Below are 12567 nucleotides of genomic sequence, written 5' to 3'. Positions count from 1 at the left end.
TATCACTTGAGAATACAGCGGTCTATTCAATGTCACTTAAGAATACAGTGGTCCAGTCTGCATCACTTGAGTATACAGTGGCCCAATCCATGTCACTTGAGAATACAGTGGTCCAATCCATGTCACTTGAGAATACAGTGGTCCAGTCCACGTCACTTGAGAATACAGTGGTCCAGTCCGCGTCACTTGGGAATACAGTGGCCCAATCCATGTCACTTGAGTATATAGTGGTCCAATCCACGTCACTTGAGAATACAGTGGTCCATTCCATGTCACTTGAGAATACAGTGGTCCAGTCTGCATCACTTGAGTATACAGTGGTCCAATCCATGTCACTTAGAATACAGTGGTCCAATCCATGTCACTTGAGAATACAGTGGTGCAGTCCGCGTCACTTGAGAATACAGTGGTCCAATCCATGTCACTTGAGTATACAGTGGTCCAGCCCGCGTCACTTGGGAATACAGTGGCCCAATCCGCGTTACTTGAGAATACAGTGGTCCATTGTGTATCACTTGAGAATACAGTAGTCCATTCCATGTCACTTGAGAATACAGTGGTCCAGTCTGCATCACTTGAGTATACAGTGGTCCAATCCATGTCACTTGAGAAAAAAATGGTCCAATCCATGTCACTTGAGAATACAGTGGTCCAGTCCGCGTCACTTGGGAATACAGTGGCCAAATCCATGTCACTTGGGAACACAGTGGCCCAATCCATGTCACTTGAGTATACAGTGGTCCAATCCACGTCACTTGAGAATACAGTGGCCCATTTCATGTCACTTGTGAATACAGTGGTCCAATCTGCATCACTTGAGTATACAGTGGCCCAGTCTGCATCACTTGAGTATACAGTGGTCCAATCCATGTCACTTGAGTATACAGTGGTCCAGCCCGCGTCACTTGGGAATACAGTGGCCCAATCCGCGTCACTTGAGAATACAGTGGTCCCTTGTGATTACTTGAGAATACAGTGGTCCAATCCATGTCACTTGAATATACAGTGGTCCAGTCCGCGTCACTTGAGAATACAGTGGTCCAATCCATGTCACTTGAGTATACAGTGGTCCAGCCCGCGTCACTTGAGAATACAGTGGTCCAATCCATGTCACTTGAGTATACAGTGGTCCAATCCGAGTCACTTGAGAATGCAGTGCTCCAATCTGCATCACTTGAGAATACAGTGGTCCAATCACTTCACTTGCAGCATTGGTGCATTTACCTTTAAAGAGGTCATCTGTTGAATGATGTCACAATACATCTGAAAACACCAGCAGACATCATTGAATGAATCGCCTTCCAAGAATGACTTCAAGCGACCAATAAAGATGCAGGACTGGGTAAGGAGAACTGCTTTTTCCACTACATTGGATGCCACTTTAATTCCTTTGAATAATGTAATTATTTCAGCCGACACGTGTTTCGATCTAGCCAGTAAGCCACTGAGCTTTACCAAGGCTGCAAGCCGAATCTGAATAAATGAGTGAGTCATTTAAATAGCATGCAGATGTCTGGCAGCCGGCACAAAAAGTGCACAGCAGGTTACTGTGAGTGAAACAGCCATGGTTTCAGTAGTTTTTTTTAAAGTTAGTTCACTGGGGCGAAGCGTGAATTTTGAATGGAAGAACATTCCATAGTTAGGGGACAAAAAAAGAGAAAAAACGTACCCCCCTCGGGCGAGCACAAGTGCTTCATTTGTAAATAAAAACGTGCTGCTGCCCAAAACTCTGCTTTGAAACACTCGGTTCTGCAATTAAATGTGCGAATACGGAATACTAAGGTAGTTCAATCCGAAAGCCATTTAATCCATTTACAGCCACTCCCTGCCTCCTCAGCTCACTCTTGCAGCTTTCCGTGTCTCCCTTTGTAACGTTTTTCAGTCTTTCTCTTCCTCGTCCTTCCCATGTATCTTTCGCTCACAGTAAATGCCTGATGCAGAAAAAGTGCCGGTGTCACCCACCGGAAACCACCGGCTCAAATTAAGCACAGAATGCAACGTACTGTAGGTACCACCAGCAACAACTGAAAGCTGATCGAAGGGATCTTGCAAGGTGATATACCTGCACTCTCTCCGTCAGATAAACATGCCTCTCTCATGGAATGCCCCAAAAGTAAAAAGACATTGAAATAAAGGCTGTACAGATGTCCCAAGGTATAGTCATGTCTGGGGATATTCAACAGAAGGGCAGGTATTATAATCCAAACCAGAGGTAATCACAGAATGTACACACTTTTCAGAAGTACCTGTGACTCCATTCACCTGCGGAGGATAGATCCTTATTGAGTTTACCTCTGAGGTCCCTGCCCTCCTGGACTGGAATGGAAGGGATCCGAGCTCTGAAGCCCCCATGCCCTGGACCAAATCGAAAGAGCAATATTTAATTTGTTTGCCGCATTTAAGTGGAAATTTACAAGAATGTGGTGGATCACTCTTCTTCCGCCCCCTTATCGGCACCTGACGACACCATGGTTGTGCCGTATTTACAATACAGCCACCATGGCGGTCGTTAGCACAACAGTGTCCACATTTTTTATGCTTTTGTGGCGCTTTGTTGCACTAGCGTCAAAAATGTTGATTCTAGGCAGCATAGTACAGGGAGGCCCATTGAACATAACGGGTGCGTCATTTCAACGCATGCTATGAGCAGGCGTTAAAAATTATGCAAAAATTGGCGCACTGAAATCTTGTAAATTTCACTGCACCATTTTTTTAGGCCTCCCAGTGCAGCAACACTCCCCTTGCAAATATTATGCCTTGGGCAAGCGGTTACGAAGTGGTACAATGCAAATATGGCACGTCGGAAATTCCTACCTAATGCCATTTTTGCATTAAAAAATGACACTAATGTGGTACAAGGGCTTTGTAAATATGCCCCTTGGTTGGAAGTAACTGCCTTTCATCCAAATATTGAAATTAAAGTTGCAATGGACGGGTAAATAGAGGTGACTCCCCTGGTGGTCACTCATTTCCAATGGTCCACCATCCACAGGGCTGCACCTTCTAGGTAACTGAAATGAGATACCCTCCCTATTTACCATGGACTTTAGGTAGCCATCCAAGCATCAACTTCAACCCAGCACTCCATCCCCTCATCAGAGGTTTGGACTTCCCAGTCACACCGCTGGTTGTAGTGCGGTGACCACACAACACGTCTCTGACAGCACACTGAAGATTTAAACCAGACTTGGCCTCCACTTCCATTGTGCCCTTAAGATGTTTACTGTTTCCAAAGAAAGAGTTTGTCCGAAGAAGTTCAGACATGTCTAGTACCAGCTCCCTCTAAAAAGTTCTTCATTTTAAGAGAAGTGAGCTGTGCACCATCATCACTGACAATACATGAGGGACACCCCCCTGCTAAAACTTTATTCCAAAGCCCCTGCAGTGGCTGATAGATACTTTCATCGAAAGCACAATCTCAATCCATTTGGAGTGCACATCAACCATCATAGAAGAGTGTTCTGTGTGCTCGGGTAGGGATAAGAAGGGATCAATACAGTCCAGATACAAATGTACTCCTGGATCATCACTGTCTTGGACTGTGTTCCCTGTGCCACCAAAGGTCTTCTTTTTACTTTCTTTGTACAGCTCACAAACCAAGACCCACCTTTCCACTTAATCACCTTCCGCAGGCCACTAAAGCCTCTTCTTACTGCGTTTCAAAGTCATAGTCCGGGGAAAATGCCCATCATGAACCAATGTTAACAGTTTTCAGCTAACTTTTTTCCTGCATTCCCCGCATCATCTGTATTTGTCACACTTTGTTAGTTCACCCAGCACCTTGAAAAGGGGTGATCACACTTTGGGACACAGCTATCATTTGTGCACCCTTTCTTTATCAATGTAGAGACGCCATTTAAAGGGTTGTGATTCAACGTGCCCAACACCCAGTCTTCAATTGACATCTTCTATCAAGACAGCTATTCTCAAGCACTTCATGGCATCACTCACACTTGCTACCCCATCCTCTATTTCAAACTCACAATTCTCCTCAAATCTTGCAAATGGGACAATCAGCATCTGATTTTTCCATCCACATACCTATTCCAGCTCATAGTTACCCTGCGGCTTATCTGTCAGTTTTGCAAGTCTAGCTGAATAGGTGCTCACCCCTACCTGGTTTAGCCATATGTGTGTGCCCCACGCAGTAGCTAATGTTTCCTGCTCGATTACTGAGCAATTTGTTTCTGTACTCAACAATGAGAGGGAGGCATGAGCACCTATTTTCTGCCGTCCATGCAGAATGTGGGAGAGAATGGCACACACTCCCATTGCACTGGCATTGACTGTGACTGTGGTCTGTAGCTCACATCAGGAGGATGCCATCTTGACGTCCTCAAATACCAATTTTTTGGTCCTATCCCATAAAAAGGTTTTCCCTATCTTTAGGAAAATGTACACATTTTCTGTCTTGTCAACAAAATCAAGAAAGAATTTTGCATAATACTCAATAGGGCCCATGAAGGACCGAGCTGATCCTCGTCAGACAGAAGCAGAGCAGCAGTGCTGTGGCACTCCCCAGAATCACAGCATTGACTATGGTACTCCCCAGAATCACAGCATTGGCTTTGGCACCCACCGGAATCACAGCATTGACTATGGCACTCACCAGAATCACAGAATTAGCTATGGCACTCACCAGAATCACAGCATTGACTATGGAACTCACCAGAATCACAGCATTAACTACGGCACTCACCAGGATCACATGTTTGACTGCGGCACTCACCATAATCACAGCATTGGCTTTGGCACTTACCAGAATCACAGCATTGACTATGGCACTCACCACAATCACAGCATTGACTGTGGCACTCACCAGAATCACAGCATTGGCTTTGGCACCCACCGGAATCACAGCATTGACTATGGCACTCACCAGAATCACAGCATTAGCTATGGCACTCACCAGAACCACAGCATTGACTATGGAACTCACCAGAATCACAGCATTGACTAGGGCACTCACTGGAATCACAGCATTAACTATGGCACTCACCGGAATCACAGTATTGACTATGGTACTCACCAGACTCACAGCATTGACTATGGCACTCACCAGAATCACAGCATTGGCTATGGCACTCACCAGAATCAGAGCACTGATTATGGCACTCACCAGAATCGCAGCATTGACTATGGCACCCACCGGAATCACAGCATTGACTATGGCACTCACCAGAATCACTGCATTATCTATGGCACTCACCAGAATCACAGCATTGACTATGGAACTCACCAGAATCACAGCATTGACTAGGGCACTCACCAGAATCACAGCATCGGCTATGGCACTCACCAGAATCACAGCACTGATTATGGCACTCACCAGAATCACAGCATTGACTATGGCATTCACCAGAATCACAGCATTGACTACGGAACTCACTAGAATCACAGCATTAACTCATCAGAATCACAGCATTAACTATGGCACTCATTGGACTCACAGCATTGACTATGGCAGTCATTGGACTCACAGCATTGACTATGGCACTCACCAGGTCGGTTTGTGGCTCCATGCCATCTCTGAAATGAGGTAATCCAAATACTTTACTTCTTATTGCACCAATGAGCATTTTCCTTGGTATAGAGGTAAAACCATAGCAACCATTGTGTCTGATACTTGCACAAGGAATACATTATTCTCTTCAGGTGACTTGCCAAACCCAAGGATAACATCTTCATGAGATGGTACCTAACAGTCGCACAAGACGTAGTAGGGTGCGCTGCTGGAGCCCAGTACATGGCGAGGGAAGCCGTGGTTGCCAGCTGTTGACAGAAATGGGCCTCAGTACTCCTACTGTTTCCTAAATGGGGGACTCTTGACATTGTGCTTATCATGGCTCTTTGATGGACACATTCTGGGCCACGCTTGGCTTTAGCATGCCGTAGACCTTTGCAGCATAATGTACACCGCACTGGCAGGCTTATCGCGGCCCTGCCTGACGGATGTATTTGAGGCTACCTCTAATACAAGTGCACCACAGACCTTTGCAGCACAGTGTACACTGTATTAACAGGATTGCTACATAATGGAGAAAAGCAGTTTTTTTTACATTACTTTGTTTTTTATGTACATCAGTAGATCAGCCTTGAAAAAATAAAGTAGACTAAACATGTGTCAGCTGCCTCTTATCTTGTGTATGTTCCAGTCCTCCTGCATTGCAAGCATTGGATGGATGTTGGGAAGACTTCACTTTTAAAGCGACTTCTGATTGCTTTGTCCAGACTGTGCATTCTTGGACTTTATCTCTACTGTTCGGACCTCATTATATTGAGTGCTTCGGTAAAATTATTGCAAAATGTAGAGCCCTAGGATTTTGTTTCTGGGACTGTCAATGCACCCATGTTTGGCAGGATGTATTTACCATGTGAGCGCCTTCGAGCACTGAATGTATCTCATCCGGTTACTAGGCCCCTTAATGTGGAGGTGGCTACAGATGTGCGGTGGCATGCCATAGCCTCAATCCCTCTCTTAGGTGATGCCCAAGTGTTAGGGTCTCATTGAAAAGATCATGCAGACATACAACCGTCTCTTACTGTTAGCGGTGTGATGGTTGGAGTCAGTCCTTGCCTGGTTTAAACATGGGTTCCTGTCCACACCATCAGGGCTGCCTCTTCCAGCTGGTGACCTCATTGCTAAAACTGTGGTAAATCTTCTCAGAAAGAGACTTGTAGGAGAAGCTTTATTGTCCAACACTCTGGCCAAGCAGCTGACAGCAACTGCTGGACTGAGTTCCAACACAAAGCCAAACACAGAACATACTCAGTGGTGACCCTGATGAAATTCTTGCCAGGTTAAAGATAAAATAAACTCCTGGTACAGAATTCCCCACCACAGTGCCCCAGGCAGGTAAGGTCCTCATTGCACCCTACACATAAAGATCAAACCTCTGGTGCTTGGACAAGACTCTTATACCTTAGGATTGTAGGTTGAGAAGTTTGTGACAAGTCGATCATACTTTTAGGGAAGGTTCAGTCACAAGCATCACACGCTAGATGTAAGGAGGTGAAAACTTTCTAGTTGAAGGCATCTTCCTCTTTCAAAGGAATGTCCTTTGTATTGGATTCAGTGTTTTTCTCTTTGTAGCCTTCTTAGAGCTCTATTTGTTCTGCAGAAACAAACCACCTTTGAGAGGATTTAATTCTGCAGAACAAAGACGAATCCCAAGTGGACCTCAACAGTATAGCTGCCTGCTGGCATCACAGTTTTATTGAGAGTTTTTTCGTCCACACCAGTGGAAGCACTTTCTGCAAAGCAATCCCTGCTGACCTGGCAGAGACCTGTGTGTATGGTGGGTACCCGGAGGTGGGCCACCAGCCATATTATAAATGACCTCTCTGCCCACTCACCAATCCCAAGTCTGAAAATGTTTATTAACAAAAGAGAGGTCTAACTGTGAGTCACAGCAATGGGTGATAAAGGGATCCCCCAGCACCCCAAATGAAGTAATCAGAAAGTGTGTACACAACTTCCAAACAGACTCAGAAGTGTAAGCTCTGGCCTCTGAGCTAGAGTCAGACATGCTAAGCAAGGAGGGAGGCTTTCCCTGTCCTCGACAGGCCTCGTGAAGCCTGGGCGAGGCGTGAGCAGGAAGGTGGCAGCAGCAGTTAGAGTTATACTGAGGCAAAAGTTTACAAACTCACCCAACTCTTTCACAGTGTGCAGAGGGACAGAGGGAAAGCAACACAAGTCTGTCTATGATGGAAAAGGTGGGGAAATTCCAGTAAAGAGAACAGGGAGAAAGCCAGAAGAAGACACAGAAGTGAGAATAAGAAGGGACGGAAAAGTCTGTAACAGAAACATCTTTTTTTATTTCATTCACTTATTATTGAAGTAAAGAAACAATATGGCAGCAAGTGGAACAGAGTTACAAGTACATGTAAGTATACATAGAGCACTTGTATATTCATTGAGATAACAGTATATTTTGTAATAAAAAATAAAGGAAAAAAGAAAAAAGATCAAGAACAGAGTAAGAAAACATGAAATTAGAAGAAAGAGCAGAAGAAACAGAGAGAAGAAATACAAATGAAGGGAAAGATGTAGAAATATTAGAAGCTGAGTGTAAAGAGAGGAAATTTGAAAAAGTAACCAGAATAGATCAGACCTGATTTCTTGTTATTTTTATCATAGATTTGCAACATTTGAATAATTTAATTGACTGAAAGATGTAGGGGGGCTTGTAAAGTACTTGTTTTACTAATGTCCTCCCAGTCACCCCAGCCCTGATCTTCTGACCCCCTTCCAATCCCTTCTCTCTGTACCCAGATGGAATGGTCGCAAATGTCCAAGTGTTCGACTGCCCCAAAGAGCCTGACAAGCAGATGAAGATGTCCACCGGTGACGAAGAGGAGGAAATAGATTTGGATGATGAAGAGGAGGATTACAATTTTGATGATTACTTCAATACTTTTCAGTTGGATGAAGCTCCTGGCCTAGACTTGCAGATTCGCTCTCACGCCAAACTGAGGCCAGTGACCTGGACCCGGTTCATCGCGGTGGTGGAGGTGGACTGGGAATACTCGCCGACAACCCCCGCCGGCATGGACAGGTGACAGCAAGAGAGCATTCTGTGTGGGCAATACAGGTGGTGCTCTAGAGATTGTGGTGGGCATAGGACTATCCATATTTGCTGGGGAGTGGAGACGTGGAGAAGGGGTGGTGGATAGAAAGGAGGTTTAGGTGGTAGAATAGGGGATGGCAACAGATGAGGTAGAAAAGGATGAGGGCAGGTGAGAGGTAGAAGCGATGGAGGTGCGCGACGAGGCGAGATGCAACCTTCCGGCAGAAGAGGCTGGAGCAGTAGCAGAGCAGCAACTCTATGACTGTTACACAAGTAGCATGGAAGGAGGGGGTTTGTAAATGTGCTATTTGTTTGAGAATACAGGAGCAGATACAGAAATCTACAAAAATGTCAGATTTCTGGATGAACGCGTGTTTCCCCTCACTCCTTGCCTATGACAGTTGCTAGACAACTCTCAGGTTTAGATAAAATTTCTAGATGAATCTTGTTGTCCTTTATCTACTCCAAGTGTTTTTGTAGGTGTTGTTTGCCGACAGGTACTTGCGAAAATTGAATTTTGCATGAATTAGACATCTTTTGTTTTTTTGATCTTAAAACATTTGTTCCATATAGTAAAATCCCTTGCACTCTTTCTCAGTCCCACCCCCAAAATAATTTTCCTTCTTAACTAAATTATGCTTTCTCAAATGTTTTTGTGACTAAAGATAGGTGTGCAGCGCAGATATGACAATCGATTGAGAGGGTTTATGGACACACACACATTTATTTATGGTGTTTCTCACATTCTTACTAACTCCTTCGAGGAACCTCCCATAACACCACCTATTTTACATCCTTACTAAGCGTATGACTTTAAAAAAGTCAAACACTTTGGAGGTTCTCTGCGATACTGATCAAGCCCATTCGGGCAACTAAGTACCTCAAATGTGGACGGTGTCCTTCGATGAAGCGTGCCGCTAACGGATGATGGACCATGTCCATCACGAGGGTGTTGCAGGGTCATGCGGCACACACAAGCACTTTTTTGGTTCTATGTGCCTTTTGTCTTATGTATGTCTATGATTGGAAGGATGTACTGGTGAACGTCAACTCTCTTCTAGTTCCTCCTGGAGGTTATAGATACTTTGAGAGGTCAACTCCATCTGGGTCTACACACAGGAAGACTCTGTTTCTGTGGCTAGGGCTCTGTCGCTTGTGGATGGCAGTGAAACTTTTAACTTTGGTGCTCCAGTGACAGTTTGAGGACCAGTTACCTTTACTAACAAAGAAACATATTGGCCATCATCAAAAAGTCGTAAATAGTTATTTGGCTGGTACAAAATATACCAAACAAAATATAGCCGTCTCTGGGGCTGGGGGCGGGGAGACAAAGTGGAACACTGAAAAGGTCTGGGGAGAGTAGGAGAACTTCCGGCCCTAAGTGCATGGAAAGGAGATGTGGACTGGTGAATGTTGTCTGAGTGTCCAGTTCATGAAGGTAGGGGCTGCCTCCTGAAATGGTCAAAGATTTGAAAGGGCATGGCAGACATTTGGAAGATGGATGTTGGTTGGGTGCAAACTGGTCACAATGAGCTAGCAGTGAAGGGAAGACATGAGTGGAGTAGGCTAGCTTTGAAAAGACACGAGCTAATTATATGTATAAGCAAACATATATTGTTGAACATTGTCAGGGGATGTCACTGTTGGTGAAATGTTCTTGTATTGTGATTAATAGAGTAAAAAAGAAATCGTTCCTTGGCTGAAGAAGACCCTTATCAATTAATCTAAATGTCTTTATAAGTCACCTTAGGCATGTACCTTTTATGATGATATCGATCTAAAGAACGCACTAAAAAGCTTTTCTGCAGCAATACTCCTTTCTTAGGTTGACACATTTGAATCATTCCCTTTCCTCAGGTTGAAAGCATCCATTGTTCTTAAACAGTAGCAAACAGTATTTGCATGCATTTAGGAGATTCAGTAGTGTTTATTTAGTAGCAAATTCACCTCATTGTAAAGTCCCAACCTTCTACCTGTCTGCTCCACATTCCCCACAGAGGCCACCACGGTGGAGATTTCTAGAGTGCGTCATGTGCGTACGCATCCCTTTCATAGATCTCTCCTCTTCATCTTCAGATAAGTTTATTTTTGAGAACCATGGACCTCTTAAACTCTCTGGATCATCACCAAAGGAGGGGTGTTTCGGGAGCTTACGGATCAGAGAATATTAAATCTTTGACAAAATGGCTGAAACAGTCAAAGAGAAAACCTCTCCCTTCAGGCCTTGTGCCATCTGAGAAAGAGTAAAGTGACAGTCCTCATGAGGAGTGTTTGTATCTCTTGCACCTGCACGTCACCCCAAAGACGGTACAACCTGCAGATCCCGTTCAGCAGGACACTTACAGAAAGCAATAAGTGCTTGTGAGGATTGTCCCTTCAACAGCACCCTCTAAGAAGGCTACTAATAGAAAACACACTCAATGGGATACAAAGGAAGTTCCTTCAAAGCGGAGGATGCCTTCAATTATATCTCATTGACAAAGTGGCTTCTCTCTCAAAGGGTCACTCTTCAGAGGGCTCCAAGCACCCGCAGAAGTTTTCACCTCCATACATGTAGCGTGTGATGCTTGTGACTGAACAACTGTCACACCATTTTAGAATGGCAATCCTAAGATAGCAAGAACCTTGTCGAAGGCAGTCCCATGCGTGGTTCTCGACTATTTCAATATATTCAGACCACCTGTCATCGAAGGTTTCACCCCTCACTAGGGCAACGTTGATAACCACCTTGTGTATGATGGAGTAGTCAGCGTCAGGATACCCTGTTGGGTCTTAGTACGCTATACAAATCTGCATAATACAATATAGTCAACCACCGGACCATGACCTGACCATGAAGGCTCTTCACCACTTTCCTCAATAGCAGAAACCTCATCATCAGTGTGACATAAAATGCCACAGATAGCACAAAGCAACCCTAACAACTTCTACAGGCTACCCAAGGTCAATTCTTCTTAGAAACACAAGGCGTCATTGGAAATCCCAGTTCTACGACTAGAAACACAAGACAAAGGGGAGATCAATGTCGATGAAACGTCCATTGGTACCTAGAGTCGACGGCAACTGTACACTCCTCACTGCCAGGAGAGGAAGGAAAAGAACAGGAAACAAGCTTGAAATGGAGATTGAACAAGAGCCAGAAAGGATAGGAATGGAAAAGAAGCCTTACTTTCTTATCACCAATATTTCCACTCCAAATGTCCTCCTAAATAACCACAGAGGATGACACTGAAGTGCCAAGATGATGAAAACCATTACGCTGACAGAAGGCCTCACTTCAAGGGACCATCTGGTACAAGGGTCTGTCGATTGTTTACCTTCACCCCATAGCATGATTAGCCATTTCTAGTCTAGGTTTGCGTAATTACACCAACCTGGGGCACAGGTGGCACACGCACACTTGTAATGTCTCTCATATTTCCAGCACCACTACCAACACCATTAGCCACCAGTTCTACTACAGTCTCCTTAAAGGGTCCCTGTCACCCATCAGTAAGCAAAGGTGGGTACCACACAGGAAGAAGAGGTGCAAAACAAGGAATGAATAGTGTCAGAGAAGGAGAAATACACACATGGTGCAACTAAATTACTCCTACAGAGGGCCAGAGGATCCCAGTGCCAAGAGATTTATTGCCTTCAATATGTAGTACCTTTACGGAAACAAAGTATCCCAGTGTGGCCAATGTAAGTAGTGTTTTAATCTTAGGACACATAGTACCAGCCTGTGGTACTGCAGTCTTGTGCTTTACACCCTCACAAAGCCTAGTACCAGCCTGTGGTACTGCAGTCTTGTGCTTTACACCCTCACAAAGCCTAGTACCAGCCTGTGGTACTTCAGGCTTGTGCTTTACACCCTCACGAAGCCTAGTACCCGCCTGTGGTACTGCAGCCTTGTACTTTACACTCTGTCAACGTCTGGTACCAGCCTGTGGTACTTCAGGCTTGTGCTTCACACTCTCATGAAGCCTAGTAGAAGTCTGTGGTACTGCAGCCTTGT

The 12567-nt window shown here is 44.7% G+C and overlaps 1 protein-coding gene across 1 annotated transcript in view; it reads left to right on the top strand.

Annotated features, from left to right (window-relative positions):
- Window positions 1-12567, top strand: part of F8 (coagulation factor VIII) — a 463887-nt gene that overhangs the window by 165385 nt on the left and 285935 nt on the right. The window contains exon 8 of the mRNA XM_069212149.1: window positions 8276-8558. Coding sequence (XP_069068250.1) covers window positions 8276-8558 — 283 coding nt within the window. The remainder of the gene's footprint in view (window positions 1-8275; window positions 8559-12567) is intronic.

The sequence above is a fragment of the Pleurodeles waltl genome, chromosome 10, assembly GCF_031143425.1.
Source record: "Pleurodeles waltl isolate 20211129_DDA chromosome 10, aPleWal1.hap1.20221129, whole genome shotgun sequence".
Taxonomy (NCBI): Eukaryota; Metazoa; Chordata; class Amphibia; order Caudata; family Salamandridae; genus Pleurodeles; species Pleurodeles waltl.
Note: the sequence above shows the minus strand (reverse complement) of the source record. Positions and strands in the feature narration are given on the sequence as shown.